The 16,443-nt window shown below is 33.7% G+C and overlaps 1 protein-coding gene across 1 annotated transcript; it reads left to right on the forward strand.

Annotated features, from left to right (window-relative positions):
- The first annotated feature begins 11,188 nt into the window (after positions 1–11,188).
- On the forward strand, positions 11,189–14,941 carry LOC7465040 (receptor protein kinase-like protein At4g34220). Its single transcript, XM_024584121.2, has 2 exons — positions 11,189–13,242; positions 14,098–14,941. Exons 1-2 carry the CDS (start codon positions 11,592–11,594, stop codon positions 14,757–14,759), a joined length of 2,313 nt encoding a protein of 770 aa, XP_024439889.2. The 5' UTR covers positions 11,189–11,591; the 3' UTR covers positions 14,760–14,941.
- The last annotated feature ends 1,502 nt before the right edge of the window (positions 14,942–16,443 follow it).

Raw genomic sequence — 16,443 nt, forward strand, 5'->3', positions numbered from 1 at the left:
GTGTGAGAAATGATCTAGTAATAACTAATTGGGGTATTTTCTGTGTTGGATGATGCATGACTTGTTGTTTTAAGGGAATTTTTTTCCCTATGGTATTTTAAGGTCAATTTTCATGTACATAGGATAGGATGAGCTTCTTTCCAATCAAATTTAGATAAATTACTAGCTATTTAACTCGTGATTTACCGTGGGTCAGATATTTTTTACCACTAAAAACAATAGACATGTAGGCTTATTCAACCCATTTTCTTACATGAAAAAACAAATCCTAAGTGTATATTGAAAAGCCTCCACACGTATCTAATTAAATAAACAAAAAACTTAAATTGAAAAGCTTATACATGTATTTAATTAAATAAATAAAAAATCACCCGTGTAAATAAATGAAAAAAAAAGTCATTAACGATACCTAAAAACAAAACTGGAAAAATCAAGATATATATGAAGAGCAAAATATTTAATTTCGCAATATAGAATATTTAGTTGGTTGTGTTTGTTGAATTTATTTATTAAAATTATTTTTTTATTCAACCAAACGATAAGAGAAATAGATGCATAAAAAAAAATATTATCCAAGGTTATAAATATTAGAAATATTATCTAAAACTAAATATTTTTTTATTTAAAATTTTTTTTATCTATACAAAGGATAAAGAAAAAATATAAATAAATTAGAATAATGTCTTAAAAAATTAAATATACACAAACAATTAAAAAACAAAATCTCAATTCAAAAAGGATAAATAAGTAAAAAAACAAAATTCACACAAGAGGGATACTAATCAAAACAAAAATTTAAAAATTATTAAAAAAATTAATTAAAAAGTACCAGTTAACCAAAAAAGAAAATTAAAAAGAAAAAAATAGCCCAGTCGTTACGGCTTAATCTGTCAAACTTGTGATCTAAATCATAGACTCAATTGGACATTTTCTCTTAAATTTATATTTAACCTAGATATAAAATAAAAAAAAAAACAAAAAAAAACTCAATCACGCTAGCCTATATCTTAGCGTGTTTAGGCCATTACAAGGTAGAGACCAGGCATGTGGGTGGGCCTTCAAGCTCAGACCCATGAGCCTGAACTTATTTTTATTTATTTTATTTATTTTTAAAGGTCCACCCTGTATTTGTTTTTAAATAGACAGGCAACTGTGATGGCTGGAAAATCAAGGCAGTGTTCTTTAGGCTTTTAAAAATGATTTTCAAGCCATTTCAACCACCTCCTCACCAACACCCTTATAACTCCTATAAATCAATACATTGACCCAAAAAACCTAAAAAACTATCAAAGAAATTGAAATCAAATCGAGTTAGATTTGTCTTTCTTAATTTAGATTTATTTTTTTAGACGACATTGAGGCTCCAAATAACCATCACCAAACCCCTCCCATCGCATGGAACCTGTGGACACAAAGAACAACCATTTTGGTGGTAAAAAATGGCATCAACATTCTCTCTCTCTCTCTCTCTCTCTCAATCCAATGATCTCTCTCTAACTAGGAACTAAAAAATAATAAAAATAAATTGTCATACCAAAATAGAATTTTCAAAGTTTAAAGAGACTTAAATTGTATTATTTTAAAGATTGAGAACCTAAGTGTATTTTTTCAAAAACACTGGACACACCACCCATTATTGATTTGTTTCTTGTTTTGGTCTCTCTTCTTATAATTTCATATTTTCTTAAGAAATAAAAAACTATTGGTCTTTAACTAAGATCAAATCGTCTGAAATTAAAGTTTGATAACTAACTTGAAAATAATAAAAAAAAAGACAGTGCATCCATGGTAATATATGAGTGTGTGAACAATGTTTTTTTAATATTGGAAAGACCACACTTTTTAGATTTCTATTAATATTCATATTCAGACTCATCTGTTTAAATTAAAAAAATAAAAAAATAGTATTTATTGCTTTTATCAGTAAATATGGGAATTGTATTTGTTTTTATAGGGGTCAATCTCCAACTATTCCAATGAAAGTGGATATGGAAGGATGTTTGTGACGATAGAGGTTGTTAATGGATGTTTATAGAAAAATAATTTTTGTAACTTTTTAAATATATATCTAAAATAAAATTATGTAGTTTTTCTCTTATATTACTTATATTAGCTTTGTTTGATACATATAAAATATTTTAGCTTTTTTTTAATGGCTCTAAACTTTCTTTATTAAAAACGGAGTGTGAAAACAAACATGGGATAAATTGACTTAGAAGCCAAATTCAAATGGAGAGTATTATGTGAAGTCTATATGTAAACTGCTTTCATCCCCTAATCATATTAACTCCATTAATGGTTTGTAGAAAGAAGTGGTCCCGCTGAAAACTGAAGTCTTTTGTTGGCTGAGCTAGAAGAGAAACTATTGATACTGATGCTCTATGTGCCTAATTTGCTTGCTGTCAGAGGAATATGTTGATCGTCTCCTTGTCAACTGTCAGAAGCATCGGTTTATATGGTCTAAATTTATAGATTTGTGGGGTCTTTCTTGGTGTTGTTCCAGGAGCATGTCGGCCTTGTTTCAGCAGTAGGAATATCTGGCATAAGGAGTATTTCAAAGGAAGGTATGGTCTGTGCTATTTTTTGCTATATCATGGTCATTATGGCTTCTGCGAAATGAGTTTATTTTTAATCATAAGAAGCCTGACTATGATACAATCTTCATTGTGTGTGGATTAAAGCCTTATTTCCAGATTTCCATAGTTTTGCTCTTGACTTGTTGATGGATTGCTTAAATGGACTAATACCAAACAATCTAGACCTCTAATCCTATGGTCTGGACTTGACCCTTCAGCTTTAAAATGGAATGTGGATGGGTCTTCTTCTGGTAAGCTTGGTCCTGCTGGTATACGTGTATTTTGTATTGGGTATTTTCTCCATCCCTGCAGGGATCAGAGACTCCAATGAAGCAAAACTGCTAGTTGTGGTTAAAACCCTGGAATTATCCTCTTCTAGAGAAGATTTATCTGGTGTGAAGACTATTGTAGAATTTGACTCTTCTAATGTGGTAAACTGGATGCATAAACCATATTAGGCCATGGTATTATCATGAAATCTTTGTCCTTGCTACTCATTTCTCTTCTCGCATGGCTGATGGTCTTGCTCAACAAGGTGTGTCTGGGAATTGTGATTTCATAGCATGGCTGTGAATTCTACAGAGTTTTCTCTAGGGATTTTGTACTTTTTGAAGCTGCTGGAGATTCATCTGAATATATTTTACAGTGGCTGAGTTTTGTAATTTGCTTCACTTAATTTTTTTGAAGAACTGCTTGGAGTAAAGTTGAGAACAAGGGTATGGTTGCTTGGACACAAGTTGTTTACTCTGTTTTTTTGTCTTGTTTCGGGGCTCTGTGGTCTTGTTTCGGTAGCTACCTTGTATAAAAGGGTGAAGACAATATATATATATATATACACACACACACACACACACACTTAATTATACCCTCCTCTTGGTTGTTTATATATATAAGTTAAAAAACATTATGGACTGAAGTTGAAGTGTAAACAACCAAGAGGAGGGTATAATTAAGTGTTTATATATATATATATATATATATATATATATATATATATATATATAAACACACACACACACACACACACACACTTAATTAACATTATGGACTGAAGTTGAAGTGTAAACAACCAAGAGGAGGGTATAATTAAGTGTGTGTGTGTGTGTGTGTGTGTGTGTGTGTGTATATATATATATATATATATATATATATATATATAAGTTAAAAAACATTATGGACTGAAGTTGAAGTGTAAACAACCAAGAGGAGGGTATAATTAAGTGTGTGTGTGTGTGTGTGTGTGTGTGTATATATATATATATATATATATATATATATATAAGTTAAAAAACATTATGGACTGAAGTTGAAGTGTAAACAACCAAGAGGAGGGTATAATTAAGTTGTGAAAATATCAAATAGGCCATGTGAAAGACCTGAATGTCTTTGAAAGCATTTTTTAAGTTTTTTAAATGAAGAGAAAAAAATATCATTACCTGTTTCAGTAAATAATAACTATGAGTCTGGAGCTAAAATAGTTTTTCTAGAGGTTTTAATTCTTTTTAAAGCCATATTTTTTAGATTTTATAAGAGAAGTCATTTAAGATACCGAAAAAGTTGAAAAAACTTCAATGAATTTTTGGGATTTTTCCTTACTGTAGTGGATTGAGCTTGTATTTTTATGATTGGGGTTACTTGCAAAAACAAAAACCTGTATGTTTAAGTTAATTTGAGTTTTTTTTTTAAATTATTAAGCATGTTAGAAAAATAAAAAAAATTCAACAAGATAAATTATATGTGTGTGTTTTTTTTATGGATCATAGATCCTTTACCTCACTATGATTCCTAAGTTTTTGTAAAAAAAAACTCGTTGTATAGATTAGCTTTATCTTTTTCAAGGAAAGAGGTTACACGTAGGGCAACACAATTATTTGTAGCTCGCCGTGTGGAATGGTTTTTATGGAATAATAATAAATGAGTTTTATTGGTTTAGAGAACGGTATTTGATTGACTATATAGGTTGTCTAATAAAAATATTGATGGTAAAAAATATGTAGAATTTATATAAGATTAAATATAAAAGAGAGTAAAAGAATTTATAGAATTGTGTATAGAAAAATATAAAAAATAATTGTACTTACAATGAAAGAAAGAGTAGAAGAAAATATACATAAAAATATATAAAATAAAATAATATATGCACAAAAAAATCTAGATTTTTCTTCTAGTCGGATTGCGTCTCATGGCGTGCCCAAACACCTGAGCTGAGCTCAGCCAAGCTTGATCAAACCTTTAGAATTTTTTATTTTTTTTTAATTTCTTGGCACATCATATACTAAACATTCCCGTGTTTGTTAAGCCAAAACATCTCATGTTTCAAGAAATCTCAAATGTCCCATTGCATTAGGTTGCTTGCAAGACTAGGAATTGAATTCTTTTCCAAAATAAAATGAATTTGAGATATCCTATAGTACGGGTGAGGAAAAAAACTGAAAAAACAAAAAAAAAATAATTGAAAAAACCGAACCGTGAAAAAAAACAGATTAAAATTTTAAAAAAACCAACCGATTCGGTTCGGTTTTGGTTTTATAAGCCTGAAACTAAAAAAATAGAACCGAACCCAAACAAAAAAAAAACCAGAAAAAACCGAGTCAAACCGGAAAAAAAACCGAGCCAAACCGGTCGGTTTGAACCGGTTTCGGTTTGGTTTCTTTTTTTTAAAATTTTTTTTTTGGTTTGGTTGCTTTTTTTTTATAAAAACTGACCGAACTAAAAATAATCACCCCTACCGTGTAGAAATTTAAATGCCAAGAATTATTTTTCATCTTTTATAATAATATTAAGCTATCTAATATCCCTTGCTCTGATCACCGGTAATTATACAATTTTATAAATGACCAGTATACATGATCCATTTACTAGAATATAAATTCGAACAGTTAATATGTGTTTTGATGACTTTAATTTAGTATAAAAATAATTAATATACCACGTACGTACGTTATGTAATTTGTTAATGGATACATTATTGTATTAAAAAAGTTATAATTTTATAAATTTAATTTATTGTTGGATTCACTTCTATATATTAGTTTTAAACACAAAATAACATAAGTGTTTATATTAACAAAGATAAATATGATGTTATCAAATTGTATACGTTAAATTTTAAAAATAAAATACTAATTTGTCCTCATGTCTCATAATTAAGTTTTTAGTGATAAATTAAATACAATAAAAGCATATTTTCCATTTTTTTTAATCTTTTTAATAATTATATATATTCTCAGTAATGACATCTCAACAAAACATGCAGTAATCCTTGTATAAAGTATATATTCGCAAGTTTGACCATGAGAGGGAATTCGAGATATTTGGTAAAGATGCAAGGTAAGAAAAAGAAACCAGCCTGCACACCCACAGTAAGAAAAAGAAACCAGCGCAGAGCCACAGGCAGAGGTGCTTCTCAACAAGCTCCTTGAGCATTTTGATCAATGTAGACTGGAGTGGATTGGCAACATGTTTATCCACAAGGAATGGTGAAAATGGTTACATATGTGAAAGAGAGATACAATAATACTCCTATCCTATGATCATCACAGAGAATGGTAAGTACAGAAGCTAAAAGAACTTAATTTAGCTAGATAAATTTTCTTATATAGATGCAATGCCTCTTGCGGGTATATGCACAGATGAACAATTCAAACCTCAGCATGGAAGAATGTCTCCGTGATGTGAAAAGAGTAGAATACATGTCTAGCCATTTGGATTCCTTGCTGACAGCAATGAGGTAAAATATGTAAGAATTCCATTTAATTTCCGTAGAAGGTCGTCTTGAAGCTTCTGCTAAACATAGTCCAGCCAAATTAGAGTTCCAAAACAGAAGGGATCGGAGAACTGATTTTTGGCTAATTTTTCAACTTTTTCTTGGCAAAATCTTGCCTTCCATTTCCATGCAATCAGGAAAGGAGCAGACGTGAGAGGGTATTTTGCCCTGGTCCTTTCTCGACTGTATTTTGCCTGCAACCTTGGATTGCCGTTGTTATTCTGATTTTCAGGCTGAGCTGCCCAATATATGTTAGCATGTCAGAAATTACTTCTGGTTTGAATAAAGAAAGGAACATGCCATCAAGAAAAACTTATTGTTAACTGTTAAGAGTCTATTCGCAATATTGATGATGAAATAGTATTTGAATTTTAAAAATTATTATTATTAATTTATTAAAAAATATTTTCTATTTAAAAAAGTAGATAGATGAGGTAACTTTCCAGAGAGCTAGCTAAAATTTAATTAAAAAATAAAGAGAATGGAAATGAATTAATGCCCTTGCTATACCTCTCCACTCGTTTTGATCTTGACCCGGATCTAAAACTGTTGCTTTTCATTTCACGTGCAGACGTAGGTAAATGAGACAAACGTAGTAGCTGCCACAGAACCCAAGCCGTGTATCGCAACAGTTACATTATGATGATACTTGAAAGATAGGATATCTGGACAGGTTTTCTGCGTCCAATTCACATACATGGATAACATGGGGGGGCTAGCATTCTAGCTGCTCTTCTTTGCAATAGTGAGATGCAGTTCCTATCTAGAAAACTTTCTAACTAGCTCACGGAATTTGTCTAATTCAGGATAGACAGGAAACTGTGAACTGACCGGGGTTCATGTGGGTGTCTAATATAAAACACGAGAAATGAGCTCAGTTTGACCATGCATGACTTGGTCATCATTTGCTGATATTCTGTCTGAAACCCAAAATGAATAGCCTATAACGCTGAGAGAATTAGAGAAAATAGAGTGTTGGTCGCGATATATCAGAAGGTGAATTAGGATATGGTTCTACTCAGCCAGCTATAATCCTAGATCGAATGCTGGGAGTAGTGCTCAAACATGCTGCTATAACCCTTTGAATGGGTCTTTCAAAACAACATTTAAATCCTCTATCACGAGGCAAACAGCGGTATATTGTGAGTTAGGATACAGCCAAACCTTGTATTTAGCCACTGTCCCTAGCTAGTTGCAGAACATCTGCCCATGGTGAAGTCTAGGCTCCATAGATTCTTGGGAGTCTCTCTAAGCTCGAATGTGGATCCAATGATTAACATGATTTGGAGTGACTGATTTCAAATAATTGTATAGTAGTTGAGATGATGTAAAAGATCCGCACGTACCCTACTGTCTGTGAACATATGGAAGATATATATCTTCAACCATTTCTAGATAAACAAGGACGACGGTAGCAGACTGGTTTGGAAAAAAGGGCAGTGCTGGTAAATGGTGACATAGAAAGTAAAATATTCTGAGTCAGGAACAGGAGGGGCATGTGAATGCACATGGTTGAAGTCATCTGAAGTGTTAAATTGTTCTAGATGCACACCATTTTCACGCTCGTTACTTTTTAACCAGGTGATGCAATCCAAGAGTATTTAGACTTCCTTCCATCAAAGTACATTTGATTCTATTATGTTCTAGTAGCAAGGAGAAAAAAGAGTAAAATTCACCGTTAAATCGAATGAAAAAGGTTTCTGTTACGTTTTACTAAAGTTTATGAATGCAAGTAGAAGGAATTAATGTACTCAGTTCTCAATCATTTGCAATTAATGGAAAGCACCTGCTAAGACATTATGTAGGAGCTGAAGAGACATGAATTCTTGCCAAACCTAGCTAGCTTCTTCACTTCTTTACTCATTCATTGAGCTTTTATGGGCATTAAATTTGAAAGCTCATTGATTATATTATGAAAAGAAATCTTTGGATATCCTAATTGTCTAAGCCCGTATTGGTGGTAGCTCTAGTTTTCACCAAGGGGCATGGTCTGCGTGTGAATCCTGTCAAAACTAGACAAAATTAATTCACATTTCAATGCTTAGTTTAGATCTGCTTAAATTAAAATGGGTTCCAATGAACCAATCAAGCGGTAGGTGGAGCCAATCTATGGCAGCATAATTCTCAACATTTGTAACAGTGGCAGCACATGCTAGATAACAGGCCAAGCATCCCAAGGCTATAGGTAAAATGGAACCGCAGCATATTATCGTAGTATGCGTGATGATTCTCATATAAAACACAGAGAAACCGAATTAGCTAGATTGATGTGCAGGGAAAGCAAAAAAAACTTAGGATCATCAGAAAAATGTTTTATCAGTATTGGACGAAAAAGGAAGTCAATCCATTAATGATATGGTATAAATTAAATTCTTGATTAAGAATTATTGAATCAAACCTAGAGCGACAACTTTTTTTTAATGTAACTTAAAAATGACTGGTTCTTATTACAAAATCAAGGCAGCCAGTACCACTGTACCAGTGTACCACTATGGCATCACATCCCCTGACTTGCCAAGGAAAGATGGACACTTTCACACCACAAGATCTACACGTGCAGTTCAGACAAATCAGAAACGTTGCACCATTTTTGGAGAGGGGAGAGTTGGGTTAATTTGGGACCATTTTTTGCTCCTGCAAGATGCACCGTCCCACTATGGCGTAAGTCTTGTCGTGCTCCCTCGTTAATTTAGGGTCAATCCAAGTTTATGAAACAATACCGGCATGCATTTTCACGAGTAAGGATCGTAAACAATACCGGCTATAAAGAGAACTAAACTTTTGGTGTGGTATGAATTGATGAGATTCTTGAATCACGAAGGAACTATGAATCTTCAAGTTGGTTTGACATGGTTTTAGACATTAAACCTTGCAGTATCATGCTGACAGGGCTGGCCGGAACTAGGTTGAATGATGGGGTAATGGCACCTCAAACTTTAAAGATATTTACATTTTAGTTCTTTCTTAAATTATACCCTTTAAAATACAGTTTATTTTATAGGAAATACACGTTTTGCTTTCTCAAAAATCATTCATAATCTGTGTGGATTTCTCTTTGTTATCTTATTTTCCAGCTTACCATGTTTGTTTTTTTATATATAGTGGCCCCTGATCCTAAATTTAAGCTTACGCCCCTGGTACCGTGGCCTTTTTTTAGTTAAATCTTAACGAGCTTGTGATTTATGAATTTACGAGTCTTGATATTTTCGAGCATTTGCTCTTCATTTTATAAGAGTTTTCCAAACTTACTCGCATGAACAGAACTATATTTATAATTCTTGGGGCTTGATTTGATTTGGCGGAGTTGGTAGGCAAATCTTATATCCTCACAAAATCATGCTCGTCATATATAATTTAGCTGACTTAAATTATCATTCAAATATGATGTTCTATGAAGTCATCTAAGATTTGATAAAATTGACTCGGCTTCTTCGTATATCTCCTTGCTTGGAAGCTTGTCAAATTTCGGGACTGTTTGATGTGAAGAGCATCAAGAAATTAAGTTCTCGTAGTTAACACCTGATGATCAATTATCAAGTGACATGAACCCGTGACTCTGATCTAAAGGTGCCTAGGGGTTCGGATTTTATGCTGTTCAAAGAATTTTGAAAACCTTTCCTTGATTTCAAGCATGCGTAGAACAAAACATCATGGCCCCACAAATAAAGCACTAGCCATAATGGAGTTGTTTATCAACTTTATAACTGGATTACCATAACCGAGTATTTCTGATAAAAATCATTAACTGATAGGGTGAGGCGAGCTGCAGTAAAAGATAGAGAAAGGGAGGAGTGGATATGGCCATGGATGTTTCTTTTCAAGTGTGTCCAAGGCTAGTTGTCCTGGCTTTCGGCTATGGGAGTAGTTTTTTCTGGCAGACCACTAGCATACGAACGTCCAGATTTGATCAAAAAAAGATTATATATCCTTGGTCAGGGCCCCTTTCCTGTGTGTCAAGAACACGTCAAGTCTTTTTCCTCCCCTCCACAAATTAATGACTTGATTTAACAGGGATTAACTTAACTATTTCAGGGTTGTAAAGAATTTCAAGTTACATGTACTTGAATATTGCAGATGCTGAAAAATGGGAGGAATGTTTATAGATTAATGGGTTCACTTACTTTCTTTTGTGTGGTATAGGAATTTAATACCTTTTTTTTGTTTGAATGAAGTTAAAAAAGAAAAATATAAATAATAATAAAAAAAACCAATTCTATTGTGTAGATTAAAGTGGATTAATATGAAAGGGATGATATAATTATGTATCGTGTGGATATATATATATATATATGCGCGTATGATACAAATTCAAATTCTAGTTTTAATATGAATAATTGATCTTACTAAAAAAAAATTAAAGCCTACCAAGAGAACTAATTTGGTTTGAGAAATAAAAAGAAAAACTATAAATTCTTAGATAAAATCTCAGGTTTATCCTGATTAATTTAGTAAAAACCTGGTTATAATTTGTTAATTATTTAATTTTTTAATAAAAACAATACCATTTTGTTTTATATAAAAAAAAAAAATTAGAGGCGAGGCCTGGAAACAGTTTGTCCACCGGGCAGGTTAAAAAACTATGCTCTGAATTGAGCCCTGGACAGGCAACTTAGCAACGTTAATTATTTCTTCTTCTTCCGTCTGGCATGGGAGGTTCAAATTGAGTCAATATTGAATAGGATGGTGGACTTCTAGGGTCCTCTGCAATCTGATGAGCTCCAACTCACATACGTGTCTTGTAGCAGCAGATACAAGATTCTTTCCTCCCTGCTTTCCAAAAAAAAAAACAATTTATTAATTAAAGTTAATATTAATTCAATGGCTCCATTTGGACCATTTCTATTGTTTCTCTTCACTATACCAACTACATGAAGTACACAGTAAATAATAAAGAACCACTCTTTTTGCTAGCCTCCCTCTCTGCAGCCCAATCTAAACAAACCAGCTTTTTTCCTCTCCAGGGCATCCATTCTTACATCAAAAAACATAACATTAAGCAAAAGATACAGCTAAATTTCTGTTATGTCCCATGTCTAGTTAAGTTCCTTTCATTACACCCACAGCACTTTAACTACATTAACTGCTTCTGTCCGTCCCTCCTCTGCTCCATCCTTTATTCTCATCGATTTGGTCACCAGAACAACTACAACTGCAGTGGGTCACCATCTCCTTCTCTCTGTCTCTTTCTCAAACTATGAATATGTGAAGCGCAGTTCAACTCCAGGCATGGTTCAGTAGCTCAAGAAACCATGAGTTCCAGTAGCATCAATTATCTCCATTTCTTTGCTTTTTTCCTTCTTGGGATTGCACTTCCAACCTTTGCTCTCAACACAGATGGGGTACTTTTGCTTTCTTTCAAGTACTCCATCCTTAGAGACCCCTTATCAGTCTTGGAAACCTGGAACTATGAAGATAAAACACCATGCTTTTGGAAAGGAGTGACATGCACAGAATTAGGCCTGCCGGGAACACCAGATATGTTCAGGGTCACAAGTTTAGTCCTCCCCAATAGTCAGCTTCTGGGTTCTATCCCACCAGACTTGGGCTACGTTGAACACCTAAGACATCTTGATCTTTCTAACAATTTCTTGAATGGGTCATTGCCAAGTTCGTTTTTTAATGCAACTGAGCTACAAGTGATTTCTCTTTCAAGCAATGAGATCTCCGGTGAGTTGCCTGAGTCTATCGGTGCATTGAAGAGTTTACAGCTGTTGAATCTTTCTGATAATGCCTTGGCTGGGAAGGTACCTGAATATTTGACAGCTTTGCAAAATCTTACAGTTCTTTCATTAAGGACTAATTACTTTTCAGGTTCTGTTCCTAGTGGCTTCAATTCTGTTGAGGTGTTAGATCTGTCTTCTAATCTACTCAATGGTTCTTTGCCTCTTAATTTTGGTGGGGATAATTTGCATTACTTGAATCTCTCTTACAACAAGCTCACAGGACCAATTTCACAAGCTTTTGCAAAGAGAATTCCAGAGAAAGCAAGTATTGATCTCTCATTCAACAATCTAACTGGAGCAATCCCAGAGTCTCTATCTTTGCTCAGCCAAAAAACAGATTCTTTTAGAGGAAACCTGGATCTTTGTGGAAAACCTTTGTCAAATCTTTGCTCAATACCTTCAACCATCTCTACTCCGCCAAATATTTCAACTACTTCACCAGCTATTGCAGTCATACCCAAATCATTGGACTCGGGCTCCCCACAACTAAACTCAACAGGAACCAGTCCAAGTTCCACTCGAAATCAAGCCAAAAGTGGGCTAAAACCAGCCACAATTGTAGCCATTGCAGTCTCGGACTTGGCCGGTATAGCCATTCTTGCTTTGGTCATTCTTTATGTGTACCAAATAAGAAAAAAGAAGACACTCGTCAACCAAACCAACCCACCGAATAAAGAGCGAAAACTCCCACTTCCTTCAACAACCGTTGCAGTAAAAGAAGAGATCGAAACAAGGAAGCCTATAAATTGGCCGTGCCTAACGTTAAAAGGAGACGAAACATCGGGAACAACCACTTCTGATGACGATCAAGACAACGAAGATACCAACAACGCAAACTGCAGCGAGAGCAATCAAGAAAAAGATAGTAAGCTGGTGGTACTAGATGGGGAGACAGAACTTGAGTTGGAAACATTGCTAAAAGCATCAGCTTATGTACTGGGAACAAGCGGAAGAAGCATCGTGTACAAAGCAGTTCTTGGTGATGGTACTGCTTTTGCAGTGAGGAGGATTGGAGAGAGTGGAGTTGAGAGAAGAGACTTTGAGAATCAAGTGAGGCTTATTGCCAAATTAAAGCATCCAAATTTGGTTAAGATTTGTGGTTTTTACTGGGGAGGTGATGAGAAGCTTGTTGTCTATGATTATGTCTGCAACGGCAGCCTCGCAACCGCTGGTTACAGTAAGTCCTCTGTTCTCTCTCTCTGTGTTTCTAGCGCATGTTAGATTACTTCCCTACTCTTTGCTAAGTGACGCTAAATTAACGCGCACTTTCTTCCGCTTCACCTAGCTTTCGGGAGCAAATAGTTGTAAAAATCTTGGGCTTTCGCTAAACTAGGCTGTTTGGGGTTAACAGTAAGATCTTTCCACGTGGGATCCACTATTAGTTGATCTGACGGTCCAAAACTAAGGAGTCAAAACTCTTTGACAAAGCCTGGTTTTATGGAAACATTCGTTTAGCTTCGATTTGAATAATAATCACGTAGTTTTAGCTCGGCTTTCAAGAATCAAAGCTTATTTTTTTCAATTATCAGATTTTACATAGAACATTTGCACCGAAATATTATTTTAATATATTTTTAAATAAAAAATATTTATGAAACTTTCACAGTAAAAAGAAAACGCATGATGCGCCGATTCACGTGTCACTTTCGTAGAAAAACAGCAATAAAAAACCGACCTTTTTACTTTATATTTAATTGAACACCACCACTTCTTAAATTCCAAAAAAGGAAAAGAAAAGAAACCTACTACTTGGCACTTATTGTCTAGCAATCTAGGAGACACCTGCTACTGGAACCCGTGTTAACTCCTCGTGAGTTCTGGACTGTGTTTTTTGTCTGCATCTTTCAAGTGTTAGTTTAATTCATTATTACACTATTCCTCATAGATCTTGTATTAACTGACAGCCATTGGAATTAATCCTCTAGTTTAATGATTGATTAACATCTCATTAGTTAAATGGCCTGTCTAATATTCCGGTTCTTTTTTTCTTTTTTCCCCGCCTCAAATATGTTATTATTTCTGTACAATTCAGGAAAACCAGGTTCATCACCGAGTCATCTACCACTTGAAGTGCGGTTCAAGATAGCAAAAGGAGTGGCTAGAGGACTAGCTTTCATTCACGGGAAGAAACATGTGCATGGCAGCATTAAACCAAACAACATCCTCTTGAACCTTGACATGGAGCCAATAATCTCGGATTTCGGACTGGACCGGCTTGTATTAGGCAACAATAGCAACAAAGCGAGCAGCTCGAGTCGCCATTTCAGTAGCCAAAGGTTCGCCTCCACGACACAAGACCTCTCTATAAATGCCAGCCACTATGCACCTTCCAACTCCTCCGCGGCAAGCTCATTGCCATATCAAGCGCCCGAGTCGTTAAAGAATCCAAAGCCAAGCCCTAAATGGGATGTCTATTCATTTGGCATTGTTTTGCTTGAGCTTCTCACTGGAAGAGTGTTTTCAGATGGAGACTTGAGCCAGTGGACTGCCGGTTCAATCATGGAGGACAAGAACCGGGTTCTGAGATTGGCTGATGTGGCAATCCGGACCAACGTGGAGGTTAAGGAGGATGCCATTTTGGCATGTTTGAAGATGGGTTTTAGCTGTGCTTCTTTTGTACCCCAAAAGAGACCGTCCATGAAAGAAGCGCTTCAAGTCCTAGAGAAGATCCCTTGCTCTAATGTTTCAAGCTAATCACATATTTGGGTCCCATAAAAGTGTCCTTTGTTGTATTAAAGAGTAATTGTTTCTTTTTATCTTTTGTTGACTTGAATATTGCATAAGAACAAAAGGAATTAATGTCGATATCTTAATTGTATGAGGAGGTGATGTATGTACTTTTAATTAATTAATCTAATGTTGTTTCCTAAATATAATACTACTCTTTGGTAGCATTATTTGTCTGCTTTGTTTATAATTTGATAGAAAAGATTCTAATAATATATATGAATCCATGTTCTCATTAACAGGATGTTCGAGATTGTGTTTAGATAATATTTTTTATTTTTTAATTATATTTTATGTTATTTTAATCGTTTTAATATTATTTAAATATGTTTTAATAAAAATTACCATAGTACCAAGACTAAGAATTATTTATGCTTTCTTTGAGAATATGCGTATTAATTACCATCTGCATTCAAATTAATTGTTGTATGAGAGATTTTCTTTTGACAATCTTATTTTATATTTGGAAATGAGATAATAACCATCAAGCTATCTAATTTGCTTTCACCTGGTATAACAGCTTAGACGTGATTTGAAAATGTCATCCATATGTAATTTTACATATGCAATGGTTATTTTTGTGGTCCCAGATTTGAACTAATAATTATGATTTGAGCCAAAGCTACCAGAAACTTCTCTAGTCGTTAACTTCAAGACCTGTGAAAATTAATCGAGGTATACGCAAACTGGCTCGAACACCCCACGTGAATAAAAAGAAAAAAGATATGCAATACTTAATTTGAAGTGGGTCTAATTTAATGATCCAATCAATTTTTTTTTTAGTTTTGGCGAGTTCCTAAATTAATGTTCTGAAATTGAGTGGTCATGTATTCTGGGTGGCCAAACATAATGGATTGGTTGGCTTCTTGTTGGGGAAGGAACTACTCCAAGGGTTGTTATAAATAAGGGAATTATAGCAGCAGGCCCATCTCAAAAGCAAAGGCATAGAATATTCAAAGTCATTGTCAATGTCGTGATCCAAAATGGACCACTGTGGTCTATGGATGATCGTGACCCAACACCAATGGACAAGGAGACGGCTCCATGTACCAACCGAACGTGGATCTCCTAATTCTTACGTTAGAAATATTTGTTCAGCATAATATCTCATAAGCTCCCAAAATAAAGAAGAGAGTGTTTATTTATCATGAATAAAGTTATCAACTGAAAATATTTTTTAGTTAAAAAAAATTTAACTTTATTTTAAAAAAAATATTTTTTTTTATTTTAAGCGGAAAATACTTTTCAGAAGTTGTGAAAAATTTATAAATATTATATTATTTGCTGATTATATCAAATTTGATCCTTAAACTTTTAATTGGTATATATTTTGTTTAAATTTTTTTTTCAATTTTATCCCTTAAAATTAAATTAAATTTGATTTTTATATTAACTCTGATTCTCATTTTTATGATTGTTATTTACTTTTCTCTTATCATTTTTTTAATTAAAATTTTTTATCAATCAAATTTGGTACTTATTCTTTTGATTGTTACTTATTTTATTTGAAATAATTGATGAAATTATTATTATTATTATTATTTTAATTTCATCATCTTTCAATTTTTTTATTTGTTACATTTGATTTCCATCATTTTGATTATTATTTATTTTATTTGAGATAATTTATGAAATTATATTTTTTTTTCAA

The sequence above is a fragment of the Populus trichocarpa genome, chromosome 1 (genome assembly GCF_000002775.5).
Source record: "Populus trichocarpa isolate Nisqually-1 chromosome 1, P.trichocarpa_v4.1, whole genome shotgun sequence".
Classification (NCBI taxonomy): Eukaryota; Viridiplantae; Streptophyta; class Magnoliopsida; order Malpighiales; family Salicaceae; genus Populus; species Populus trichocarpa.